This window comes from Myotis brandtii, unplaced genomic scaffold (assembly GCF_000412655.1).
Source record: "Myotis brandtii unplaced genomic scaffold, ASM41265v1 scaffold1003, whole genome shotgun sequence".
Classification (NCBI taxonomy): domain Eukaryota; kingdom Metazoa; phylum Chordata; class Mammalia; order Chiroptera; family Vespertilionidae; genus Myotis; species Myotis brandtii.
Genome location: NW_005353340.1, coordinates 753,777 through 767,755, shown reverse-complemented (window position 1 = coordinate 767,755; position 13,979 = coordinate 753,777). Strand labels below are relative to the sequence as shown.

At 41.8% G+C, this 13,979-nt stretch overlaps 1 protein-coding gene across 1 annotated transcript in view; it reads left to right on the top strand.

Annotated features, from left to right (window-relative positions):
* Positions 1 to 13,979, top strand: part of ERCC6 (excision repair cross-complementation group 6) — an 82,176-nt gene that overhangs the window by 42,037 nt on the left and 26,160 nt on the right. Inside the window, exon 8 of the mRNA XM_005853199.2 lies at positions 7,038 to 7,173. Coding sequence (XP_005853261.1) covers positions 7,038 to 7,173 — 136 coding nt within the window. The remainder of the gene's footprint in view (positions 1 to 7,037; positions 7,174 to 13,979) is intronic.

Below are 13,979 nucleotides of genomic sequence, written 5' to 3'. Positions count from 1 at the left end.
TCTTTGCTTCTGTGTCTCTGGAACTATTATGTTCATCAGTTTATTTTGTTCATTAGATTCCACATATGAGTGAGATCATGTGATACTTGTCTTTCTCTGACGGGCTTATTTCACTTAGCATAATACTGAGAGCTTTTTAGATTCCAATAGGCTTATCTAAGGAGTAAAAGCAAGCTATTTACCGGATGGTTATGTGGTAGAAACCTCGGGCATGCTCTAGATATGATTTGGAGACACCTTTAAAATCATATCAGTGTGTCTGAAGTCACAACTGCAGAAAGTCCCTGTGTTGTGCTGTCCTCCAATTCTTCACAGACAGTGTATAGCAGAGAGCCAAATACAAACCATAGGCTACTGAGTGAAGAGCTTTCTATCTTCATAGTGCTTTGTTTTTATCCCTTACTCTCTTATTAATTTACCAGGTCAACACTTCTCATGCGGAGTATTTAAAGTTTTGGAAATATTTATGTAAATGCGGGAAAGGGAAAATCACTTGGTGATTTTAAAATACTAAATATTTTGTCGTTATTACAAGGAAGAAGAGGTTTTTCTTCATATATTAGAATTCTGTTACATTTTGCCTGAAATTAAGTGAAGACATTCCAGCCCAGGGAAAAGGCAGAGTTGAACTTAATGTTTTCTTTTCTAAGACTGTCATTAGTTTAGATTTGTAAAATGCTTTCTCTGTTCTAAATAGCTCTTAGGTGGGCTTGGCTCTATAACTCCACTTGGGTTTTTGTTGTTGTTGTTGTTTTGATAACTAGAATGCCCTAAGCTGCCCCAGATATTTTCTAGGACTGTCTTTCTTTCCTTAAATGATTTCTGGGATTTTCTTATTTCCCATGTCTTTTCCTCCTTCCCTTCCCTATTATCATGAAACCTGTATGGAACCTCATCCTCTGGGCCTAGGAAACCTAAAGTCATCCCTGCAGTGTAATTTTGATCTAAAAATTAAAACATGCCTCCCCAGCAGTGACAATTGTAGGAGTGAAGTCAGGGCTAATGATAGAACAGCTGTAATCAATTAGCTATCGGTGCGCATATCCTCTTTTCCATAATGAAATCGTGTGACGTGTTGGACTATAGCCCAGATCATCTTCACTGAAATAGTATTGGTACAAGTGCTTCCCAGAATGTGGTTGTATATCATCAGAACAACGAGACTCTGTATGAATAGAGGTGCACTGAGGGTCCCCCAACTCCCGTGTGCCAGAGCAAACTACTGGTATGTAACAGCATTATAACATGTCCTCCTCTGAAACAGAATGAATTTAGAGTTTTCCTCTGTGTTCATGTCCTAAGGAAATGAGTCAGATGAATAGTCAAATGAAGTTCAAATGAAATTGAGTTGTCAAGTGCTATGAGTCGGCCTTGCTTTATTGGCTGTGCACATTTCCCCCGAACTCCTACAAGCTGTGCAGTTTGAGGCCCTAACTTGAGGTGGTCTTAGTGTTGTAATTTTGAGTCCTATGATCATTAAAATAGTGTGGGTCTCTGTGATAGCAAGAAGAAACTTTGTGGCAAAAGATGTTTTGGTTGGTTTATTTTAATGTGTTGTGTATGTGTGTTTGTTTTTAAGAAGGAGAAACATATGGCATGTGGTTAATAAAAATCTATACTGGTCACTGTGTTCCCAGTTCATAATGCACATACTATCTTATTTTCACTTTGCCGTTCATATTATGATAGACACACCCCAAATTTTATGATGGAGAGGAAAGAAATTATCTTTCAAACTTCAGATAATATTTTAAAGTCTTAGCTATCATTGAGTAAATTTCTAATTACAAATAAATGGCTTGAAAAAGTTAATAAACTTTTCAAGGTAAATATTTTACTTTGTAATTTCTGGTAAGTTCTAGGCTGTGAGTAGCAGATTTCCATCCTGCAGGTTGACATATTTGACCCTGACACTATTGGCTTGTCTTAAATTTGTGAGGTCATAATCAATGATAATCGAGGATGAAAGGAACTGTAGCCAGTTTGGTAATTGATGCTAATCCTCTAGGACAGTGGTCAGCAAACTGCGACTCGGCAAACCATGGCTCGTGAGCCACATGCGGCTCTTTGGCCCCTTCAGTGTGGCTCTTCCACAAAATACCAGCTCTTCCTCAAAATACCGACTTCTGCTCATGGGCCACGAAGTTTCCATGGGCCATGAAGTTTCAATCGCATTGTACGTGCGTGCCTGCACGTGGTATTTTGTGGAAGAGCCACACTGAAGGGGCCAAAGAGCCGCATGTGGCTCTAGGATATTTAAGCACTTCTAGTGGTCATCTCACCAGTGTTGAGGGCTGGAAAAGGGTAGGGTAGTAGATGTGACTGTTAATGGATTTGATTGCCCCTTCTTTGGTTCAGGAACAAGGTTGGTATTGCTCCTAGCTGTCTACTCAGCCTCTAAGCCTCCGTAGTCTTCAAATAAAGGAAGAATGACAGAAATTGAAGGGCATAATAATTCACACAGATGTTCAGCCAGAATGTAATATTGACCTTAAATGACAAAATGTGAGTCATCATTGTAGCAGTTTGCTGAAAGAGAAAAACTGCAGTAGAACCTAATAAAACCCCGTATGTGTGTATTTATGCTTATTTGAAAGTGAATTTGTTTTCAACTATTTTAGACAGATTTTGAATGGTTGTTTCCTAATTCCTGCTAAGTACATATTGATGATAACTCTTGTTCCCCTTGGAGCATAGAAGCCGGTGCATTTAATCCTTTTAGAAAGAGTATTGTCTTGGAAGGGGCCAGGGCAGAGGCACGCTCTCCCAGGACCTGCCTTGGTGAGAAGCAGAGACGTTTGGGGAATTCTGCAGGAAGTGCCAGAGTCGATTGCAGCCTCTGACTTATGTAGTCCCAGCCCTTGTGCAGAGCAGAGGGCAGGGCAGGGGCGGTAGCCGCAGGTTGAAAGGGTTTGGAAGCAGGTGGAGACTCTGTCACGTTGGAGTATAAGAGTAAGCCTCGTTTAGGTTATGGCTTGTTTTTCTATTAGAGCTACAAGGTATTTTTCAGTTTTGCACAATATTGTTTTTAATATTTTAAGCACTGTTTGATTTACTCTGATTTATAATTTTTTTAAGTTCAGGTATCATTTATTGAGCTGTAGCAAGAAAATAAAAATTACACATGTTCCCCCAACTCAGAAATTATCTCTTTTATTTCAATATATTTTCTGCCAACCCTTAAAAATATTTTTATTTAATAAAGCCAATATTCATTAATTCCTTCCTGTGCCTTAGGCATTGAGGTGATTTGAAGGAAGGAGCTTAGGAATGATTAGTTAGTACCGGGTCTCATTAGGGTGCTGCACCGTGGAAAGGTTCTTAGCCCTTCTGGAGAGGAAAGGACAGGGAGAAGCTACCGAAGCAGCTGAGGTCTGAAGGACAAATAGACGGTAGCTAGAGGCAAAGAGTGAGAGGCCCAGGTTGTGCTCTTGGTAGGAACTGAAGACAGTGCGGGCAGGTGGAGTGCTGAGCCTCAGGGCAGATGTTGGGATGGGGTCATGAGAGGTGAGGCTGATGAGGGGAGCAGAGCTCAGATTCTTGTGGTTTCATAGGCCAGATTAGGTGTTTAAACTGTTAAAAGGCTTTTTTAAGCAAAGGGATGAAGCATTCAGATTTTGCTTTTTTGAACTGATCATGCTAGTACACACAGTAACCGGTTCAGATGACAGTGGCCAGAACTGAGCATCAGCATGTAGATGCACAGGCAGGTGGCTTGTGGAGGGATTGAGGAGCCAGACGTGACGTGAACTTGATAGGTTGGATATGGTGGAGAGCAAGAGGGGCTGACCAGGGATGAGGGCTGGATTTCCAAATTGGGCACCTGGAGAGTAGGTGACAGTTCTTTCCGTTGGATTAGGCGTCATGCGGAGGGCAAGGTGTGGGGGGAAGATGCCGTGGGGACATCTGAGTGGAGATACAGCATTAGACATCCAGGCATATGGTACTTTGGAGTTCAGGAAGGAGATCTGGGCTGGAGACCTAGATTTGGCGTCATCCGTGTAGAGGGAGTAATTGAAACAATGGGAATTAATTAGATAGCATGGGGCAGGAATGTGCAGTGTATATCTAACTGTAGTCTACACTGTGTCGGGCAGAAAAAGGTAGGGGAGGGAAAGAAGGGCAGTTTAAAAAGTGCCCGAGACGGCTCCAGAATGAGGGAGAGGGCCATGGAGGTCAGCAGTGTCTGGACAGTGTTGGCTCCTCTTGTAGCAGGAGCTGCGTGAGTCTAGTGTTAAGAGATCCCCCCAAGCTGCTTAATATTCACTATGCACTTACTAGCACCCGACTCCCTGCAGGACTGCAGATGAAGGAAGCAGCCAGCAATGGCGGGCGGCTGTGTTGGGGCACGGGCTCATAGCAAGGCCTAGGGGCTGGTCTTTGATGAGAGAAGGAACACTGTTCTATTGTCACACGAGGGTAGGGCGGGCAGGACGGGTAGACTCAGGTACCTGTGGTTTACAGTGCATCAGGATAGTTTGAGTGTAAGTAAATAAAGCCCGGTTTCAAAATAGGTTAAACTCTCCCAGTACATGTGCTATCCCTTGTAAATTGCAGGAGTGGGCAGTAACAGCCCGATCAGTAGGCTGGGATGTCGTCAGGGACCCAGGTGCTCACATTTCTCCATGTGTCATAAGATTTTGCACTGTACCCAGCTGCCCTGTGGCCACTGGGCTAGTTCCTTGTGCACGTGCAGCAGGAGACCAACAGAGGAAACGCTTCCCCAGCTGAGAAAGTGCAGCACCTCATCCACACGGTGTGTTCCAAGATCCCCAGTGAATACCTGACACCTGGGGTAGCACCGAACCTATGCATACACACCTATGGTAAAGTTTAATTTATAAATTAGGCACAGTAAGCAATGAACAATAGTAACTAATAACAAAATCAAACAGTTATAACCATGTACTACAATAAAGATGTGTGAATGTGACCTCTCTCAAAACGTCTTATTTTACTGTTCTCACCCTCTTTTTCTTGTGATGATGTGGGATGGTACGGTGTGTAGCTGAGGAGGAAAGGAGGTGAGTGGCATGGGCAGGGTGCCATAGCGCAGGCTGCTATAAGGGTGACTGAACACAAGCACTGTGGTACCACGACAGTCAATCCGAGAGCCCAGATGGCTGCTCAGTGACTAATGGGTGGGAGTGTATACAGCGCCGGTACACTGGCCGAAGGGGTGACGCACGGCTGAAGCTGGATGTGAGATTTCATCACAGTCTGGCTACTCAGACCAGTTTAAAACTTTAGAATTGCTTATTTCTGGACTTTTCCATTTAACATTTTTGGACTGAAAATGCAGGTGAAACCGCAGATAAGGGGGGACTACCATCACTGGGTGAGCCAGTGTTCCCAGGCCCCTTAGTGGACTAGTGAGCATTGCCAGGGGCGTGGTGTGTGCTGACAATCTGAGATGAATCGGGACTCCTGCTTCTCCCGTCTTCACTACAGCCAGACAGTGCTGAGTCCCAGCAGGGACGCCTCTGGGAAGGAAGCGCGGATGCTGCACAGCACTGGTTCTGTTAGGGAGGAGCTAGGAGAAAGGCATGCTGGGATAGTGGTCACAACCCATCTATCAGCTACCTACGTGTAAGTCTTTTTTTAAAAGGCTTACTATGAACATTTTTCCAGATTTTAAAATATTCTTCAGAAAGAATATTAATGGTTACATGATATTCCATCTTCTTTAACAAGCACTTATAGTATTTACTGTGTGGTACAATATTGACTGTAAGCACTTTACAGATATTGACTGATTCAATCTTTATGTAAACCATATGATCAGTACTGTTATTCCCACTTTAAGATGAGAAACTGAGGTTCAGAGAGATTAAGTAATGTACCCAAGATCACAGAATTAGTGTGTCCAGAGCTGGGATTCAGACGCAGGCAGTCCTACCCACTGACCTATGCTACATTAAAGAACAGGATGCTTTAGTCCACCCTCTCTTTATTTGTGGGTGTGTAAGTACAAAGAGGAAGTAAGTAGGAAAAATAGGCTCCCTTTCCCCACCGTGTACATACGCTTCTGTGGGATTGCTGGTGGACATGGGCTGTTGATAAGGCTCTTGCTCGTGGTGCTCAGTTGTTTCCACTAAAACAGGCGCTTGCGCTCGATGGCCGTGGGCTTACCACTAGTGACGGCCACTACGCTGCTCCTCCGTGTGTTTATCACATGGGAAGTGAGCAGCATGTGGAAGAGCGGGCTGCAGCGCTCAGAAGACTGACTTCTAGGTGTTGCCTATCTCCTGTGACCATGTGGCCCTGGCACGTCAGCCTTCTGGGCTCTGAACCCCTGGGCATTTCTGTCCTGCTTATTTCCAGGGCTGTGAGGCTGGCTGGAATTTTGTGGGTGAAAACTTGTGGTAAATTATAAAGGGTCAAACAAATGGAAGGCACTCTTGTGTTCCCTTAGTTTGAGATACATTGATAATAATCTCTTCATTAATCTGGAATAGAGGAGGAGAGAAAAGTATTTTTATGACATGATTTTTGTTTGATTTTCCTTTACTTTAGATGTTATCTTTTCTTAAAAAAATTATTTTTATTGATTTCAGAGAGGAAGGGAGAGGGAGAGAGATAGAGACATCAATGATGAGAGAGAATCATTGATCGGCTGCCTCCTGCACACCCCCCACTGGGGATCAAGCCTGCAACCCGGGCATGTGCCCTGACCAGGAATCAAACCGTGACCTCCTGGTTCATAGGTCAACACTCAACCACTGAGCAACACCAGCTGGGCATAGATGTTATCTTCCAATGTGCTAGCTAGTGTTTTCCCTTAATACCTGCATTCACCAATTGATGAATGGGATGGTGGGGATTTCACTGACTGGGTTTTAACCTTGGCAGCTTTTTCTTTATAGGAAATATCAAATCCCATAGCTAGGATTTTCCTTTTGTTTTGTTTTTTTGTTTTTTGGATTTTCTTTTTTGAACTGTTAAGTTTTGTTTGTTTCTTTTTTTATTTTTTGGCAGTTGATCATCCTTGCGCTGTCATTTATGGTTGTATTTTCTTCTTGGACATTTTGGTGCAGGTTTGAGGGGTTGGGTCCGACAATCATTGTCTGCCCTACGACAGTGATGCATCAGTGGGTGAAGGAATTTCACACATGGTGGCCTCCGTTCAGAGTGGCAGTTCTACACGAAACTGGCTCCTACACCCACAGAAAGGTAACAGTACCCACGTCAGCACCTTTTTGTTTGTTTCATCTTAAAGCCTTCCATTTTACATGTTTGTTTCTTTGACCCATGTATATCAAGTGGGTGTTTCTGTGTTTCTCTTCATGCAGTTAAACTGCTACTGATTTAATTTGAGCTGTGTATTTTAAAAACAATTGTGAACGAAGGCTTATCATTCCAGCCCCTAGTGGTGATGAGACTGTTGGTTGTCCTGCTGGGCACAGACAGGGCTCAACCTGGGAGCACGAGGGGCCGTAAGGCAGGCTCACGAACAGTCCCCTGGCGGATTGGGAGTATTGGTGGCTTCTAACGGTTTTAGGAAGGTGGGTACTAAAGGTCATAATTTTTAATGGGCAAAACCATTTGTTAATATGCTTTTAAAACATGTTTTCAATGAACAAAAGAACAATATGCCATTTTGAGAATTTTGCAGTTTGCATTGTTGCTTTTTAGTTTTTTGTTCTCTGAATCCTTGATTGTCATATAATTATAATCACTGTATTTTGATAGTGTGTTTCCTCACTTATTCCTAATTTTAACCACATTATCTAAAAGGTTTATCTGTATTCCTAGGGGTAGCATAGATGTGTTCTGTTATGCTTTTTTTATTATCATCTGTCTCACCATCTAGACTGTAAGTTGCGTAGAGTAGGGACTGTGTGTTCCGCATTTTTGTATCCCAAGTGCCCTATAAGCATTTGCGGAATAAATAATAATTACACGTTTTCACTGTGGTTTCGCAGGTTGTTTTATTGACGGGAAGTGGCAGTTTATTCTGAGTTCTTTCTTTCCTGAGTGTCGGAGCCCTTGAGCGAGCTCTCATGGACTATGAAAGAGCTGGTGAATGTTGGCCTTTCTGAGGGAGACACACATGAGCCACTAGACCCCAGGGTTTCTGTAATTTTGCCAATACCCCTTCTACATCCCCAACTTATTGTGATCATGAGTAAGCAGAACTTTTGATGGAAGTGAATCAGTGCTATCCATAGTTTGGTAGCTCAAGTTTGGTGAGATGGAGTCTTACTTATACTAGCTGTTGTTAAAACCAACCAACTTTGCCTTGAATTTTAAATGATAAATGGAATACAAACCGAGTTAAAATATAATGCTGTGATTTTAAAAGGTGATATTTTAGCAGCATGGAAATAATAGTTTTGGGTTTTTTGGTGGTTTTTTTTTAATCCTCACCTGAGGATATTTTTCCATTGATTTCTAGAGAGAGTGGAAGGGAGGAAGAGAGAGAGAGAGAAAGATGGATGTGAGAGAGACACTCTATTGGTTGCCTCCCACACACACACCCCTACCAGGGCTGGCAAACCTGCAACCGCTTCCTTGACTGGGAATCGATCCCTCAATCCTTTGGTCTGAGGGTTGATGCTCTAACCACTGAACCAAACCCGCCAGGGCAAAAATAAGAGTTGCTATTGTTTTTCTAGTCAAAATAAATTATAACCATCCTGTCACCACCCTTATAAGCCTGGTTATTCCTTTTTTCACTTCCATTGTCTATTGACATCTCTTAATGTTTTGTTTCACAAAATTCTGTGGAAAGATCCATTAGTTGATGTTTGTCTTTAAAAGACAATTTTTTTCTATGTCCATCTTTATGCTTTTCTTTGGGCTAGTGAAGTGTGTATATTTCACACCTTCACCTGGATCACGGCTCACCTGTGTTTCTTCTGTAATTGTAACCTGAAGAGCTACCTGCATGTAAATGAAATACATTGACTCATTAATGGAAGTAGCATTGACATTGGGCAGTGTTTCTTGGTAAGGCTTGCTCCCTTAACTTGTTCAGAGGGCAAAAGCTTAAGGACAGATATTTCACTTCTGTTTACAGTGATTCTAGCTTCTGAGGTTGTTTTGCATACACAGACACATGCCGAAGTGATTGTTCATAATTTTCTCAGTGCTTTACAGTTCACCAAGGAGTTTAACTTGAAGTTCCTTACTAAACTTTTAAGGAAAAGCAGTAGACTTGTGTTTTTATTCTGACCCTTAACTCTCCTGTTCCTTTTTTGTTACAGAATATCTCAGATCTGCCCTAACTGGTTTGGCTCAGTGGATAGAGCGTAGGCCTGTGGACTGAAGGGTCCCAGGTTCAATTCCGATCAAGGGCATGTACCTCGGTTGCAGGCTTGATCCCCAGTAGGGGGTGTGCAGAAGGCAGTTGATCGATGTTTCTTTCTACTCGATGTTTCTAACTCTCTATCCCTCTCCCTTCCTCTCTGTAAAAATCAGTAAAAAATATATTTAAAAAATATCCTATATAATAAAAGGCCAGCGACCATAATGGCGTAACGAACAGAACAACCAATCGATCAGTCGCTATGAGGTGCATTGACCACCTCTCGGTCCCTCCCCCATCACGCAGGCTCCAATCACTGGATGGCCAATGGGGAACCACAGGGAACCGGGGTGGGTGGCGGCGGGACTGGGGGCTGGCAAGCAGGCGGAAGGCAGACCTCTTGGTCCCTCCCTCTGGCCTGCAGGCTCCGATCGCTGGATGGTGAACGGGGGGACTGGTGAGTGGGTGGAAGATGGCCCTGATCGCAGGCTAGGCCTAGGGACCCTACCCGTGCTTGATTTCGTGCACCGGGCCTCTAGTATATATATAACCTGGAGATTATGTAGGAAAGCAGATCACTTCAGGTTTCTTTAAAAAACAAACAAACAAAAATGTATCTCAGATCTCTAAAGATAAAAGCTGTCAAGCGAAAGATCAAAATGATGTTCTCTTTCAAACCATACGACTTAGAAACACAATCCACTTATTTTGAATGCTAATATCACTTTGTTATTTGTGATGATGATACATCAAAATGTGTTAATTCCTTACCCAGGCCTGTTAGTAACACTGCCGAGATCAGAACTCTGGCTTTTGGATTCAGGCACCCAAGTGGTGTTTGATCCCTCTGCTCTGTTCTTTCATTCTTGTATGTACAGATCTTTGGCATCACATGCACACCTATTGGTTTAGAGGTGTGTTCAATTGCAATAGAATTTATGTTTCTTAATCATATTTCAAACATTGTGTCAGTGCCGGTCCAGCTTCTCACCCTGCATCTATTGTCTGCCCTCCTTTCCATACTTATTGGCTAAGACTCCTTTTCTCCAGGGGGAGCTTTCTGTGCCCACTGGTTGTCCTGTCTAAATGTCACAGTGGTGCTTTGGCATAGGAACATTCAGGGTGGGGAAAATGGGGAAGAGAAGAGAATTTCTCTTTAAAAATACTAAATAGAGTAATCATGCCAGAATTGTTCTGTTTACCATTCAAATAGATTATCTTTATTTTCATAATGATTTGTTGTAGTTGGTATGATATAAAATTTTGAAATTTTTGCATTTAGAGAACATATTTAAATGATCAAATGATTTCTAAATGGGGTGCATCTATTTTTCTTCTTCTCTAAATAGCCTGTTAGCTTCCCACCTCCATCACCTTCTTATATTATCTTTGTAAATATTCTCTTTGATAGCAAATAAAAACCCAGCTACCATGCCAAAAATAAAAAATAAAAAAATGTGTGACTAATATATTCAACCAAATGGTCCAACCAGATAAATTCATTTCTAGTCTTTTGAATCTCCTTCAATGGTCAGTTAAAATCTTATTTAATAGGAGTCAAAGATTTTCCCTTTCTCATGTTTTGTGGTCCTTTTTTTCTATTATAGAGAAACCTAATGTGTCAGTCAATTAGTATTTATTTGTTGTATAATTATGAACATGACGTTCCAGGTTTTTGATGCTGTTAGGGCTTCCCAAAATGGATATATAGTTTTTAACTGGCCTTGAAAAGCTAACCATTTTGTTGGGGAAAGAAAATATATGAAAAGATAATAAGAGAAGGTAGTTTTGTGATACTTCTGCCATAACTCACAGTGGGTGGCAATATCTTTAACACTCTGTTGAAACATTTACTTAATTATTAAGGACCTTTCTTTCAGTTTGAAGATGTATAGCAAGAAGTTTCTTGCTTATATTCTGAAACAGTTGTCACTTTATGTCTCACCTTATGCTTCTATGTAGGATATGGTAATTCTGTGGAATATTTTAGATAATTCAAAGAGTTTTATCTTATTTTGATCAATTCATGGCATTTAGAGGCTTAAGAGTGAGAAATACAATGGCTTAAAGGTGTAAAGCATAGTTTTTTGCAATTATCAGACCAGGGTTTGAATCTTGGATCTATCATTTGATCACTTTGTGATCTTGGGCAAGTCACTTAGCCTCTATGAGCCCAGTTTGATTTCCTGTGAAATGGGATGTGCAAAGCTTACATTTACTCCGGGAATTTTTACTATTAGAAACAAAGAATATTGTAGGTCTCTATCTTAGTTGTTGAGAAAGAAAATACATTCTGGCATATCTGATGATTCCATATAAATGCATCAAAAATGTTCATGGTCATTCATGGATAGACCTTCTTTCCTCGGGTCCAGACACTTGGCCCCAAATGGAAACAATGAAATAGAATGTTAAAATGCTTTTTGAGAACTACAACGTGTAATTAAAGGACAAACCACACAAAGCATAGGCATCTGATAAAACTGTTACCGTGTGTTCTTTTAAAAGTCCTGTTTTCTGAAACATTAGAGTAAAAAGACTTGGCTTTTTAAAAAGCTGGAAGAGAGTGAAACCATAACAAATAAAAGGGCCACGTGCCTCTGTGCATGCCTCCAGCATCCTAAATATTTCAGACCCATTCCAAGTACACAGATTATTACGCAAAGTGATGTAATTCCTATTAACTTCAGAGATGGTATGTTCACCTGATACAAGGAATGATAGATGCTATGCTTGTTCTGTGAGGTGTATTGTAAAATTACGTTGCTGGAGCTTTTTTTCTTCATTGTCAGCACAAATCCTTGTTTATTAAAGATTTAGCTTGAAGGAAATTTTAATTAATTACAGGTGCAGTAAATCCTGCCTGGGAAGCTGCCATGCTGTGCTTGCAGCGAATGGCCTTCATGTGCCGGTGCTCCCCTCCGCTCTCGGCGCCTGACAGTGTGATTTATGGCTCTTGTTTCCTACCAGTCCACTGTTTGCCCTCTAGGAGCGATTGGTCTCCTGAGCCTCCGTAATAACAGCAGCTCTTGCACAGACATCTTTTAATGACAGCAGCACTGCGTTCAGTAAGTCAGGCTAATTGCAGACGTACCCTATTAATTGCAAAAACTAGGAGAGAGGTTACATATTTTACAAGCTTTTAATTTGAAACCGCCCGAGATAATTTGTCTTAAGTATTTGGATAGAGACATCGGTAATATTCAACAATTCACCATTATTGAAACTCCAGTCTTAGCAGTTACAGAATTCTGTGATTGAATCAGGTGAAAGCAAATAGTCTTGCATGTGTTTTTACCAGTAGCTATTGTGTGTGGTGGTTATCTTTTCAATGGGGGCATTTTTAAATTTTACTTATTCTTTTTCTAAAAGTGTCTTCTTAATCCTTACTCATTATACATTTATAGCTAACATTACAGAATTTAAAAAATAAACTTTAACCCTTAAACATACAAAAGAAGCTAAACATGGTATTTGAGAGGTTGGAATCTCATTTGTGTAACTTGGTGAAGTGCTGTCCAGAGCGATCCTGGGGATTCTGCGTCCAGCAGTCGGGGTCGCAGGGTCCACGTTTGCAGGGCTGGGCCATGATCCAGTGGCAATTGTATAAGTGACAGTGGTGATTTAACTTTCAGTGTATTTCAGGCCCCAAACAGTTGTGGTTGTCTTCATCTCCTTTTCTCTCTGTGCATGCACACAGCTTTGTGCCTGGACTAAAAGGCGGCTTGGAACAGTCCGGGTCTCCGTTTGCTATCGTCTGTCTCATGCCCAACCTGCTTCATGACTTCTAGCAGCCAGAACCTCCATGGAAAATCTAGATGTGGAGGAACTGTTGAAATCATCACTGCTTCTAGAAGTCTTGGGAGGTGGGCTGTGGTTCTTCGAGGTGGAACGCTGCATCTTTCGATAGCAGCTGGTGGCGGTGCCAGCAGAATAGTGGTGTAGTCAGGGGGAAGCAATGAAGGAGAGTGAGCCCAGAGGTATTTACTGCTGCATTCATCATAAGTAGGAAGTCAGGAAATGGTTAAGTCAGGGTGGCCTTCAATGTAGTATTGTGCAGGCAATGAAAATGGTGAATAGGAAGATGGCAAAATACCAGTCACAATGTTATAGCTCTCACCTGTCGAACCTTTAATAGGTACAGGTGTTACAGTTATTCTCTAAAGCAGTGTTATTGGCTCTGAAATGTTAAGTTTATTGTGACAGATGAGAAGACAATTTCCTCCTCTTTATTTTTTAATTCTTTAGTGTTTAAAGTATTACATGTATTACATGTGTCTCCTTTTTCCCCATTGACCTCTTCCCGGCCACTCCCACCCCCAGCACATGCCCTCACCCCTCTAGTGCCTGTGACCATTGGTTATGCTTATTTGCATGCATACAAGTCCTTTGGGTGATCTCTTACCCTTCCTCCTCCCACCCTCCCCTGCCTTCCCTCTGAAGTTTGACAGTCTGTTTGATGGTTCTCTGTCTCTGGATCTATTTTTGTTCAATAGTTTATGTTGTTCATTATAGTCCACAAATGAGTGAGATCATGTGATATTTGTCTTTTTCCGACTGGCTTATTTTGCTTAGCACAGGGGTGGGCAAACTTTTTGACTCGAGGGCCACAATGGGTTCTTAAACTGGACCGGAGGGCCGGAACAAAAGCATGGATGGAGTGTTTGTGTGAACTAATATAAATTCAAAGTAAACATCATTACATAAAAGGGTACAGTCTTTTTTTTTT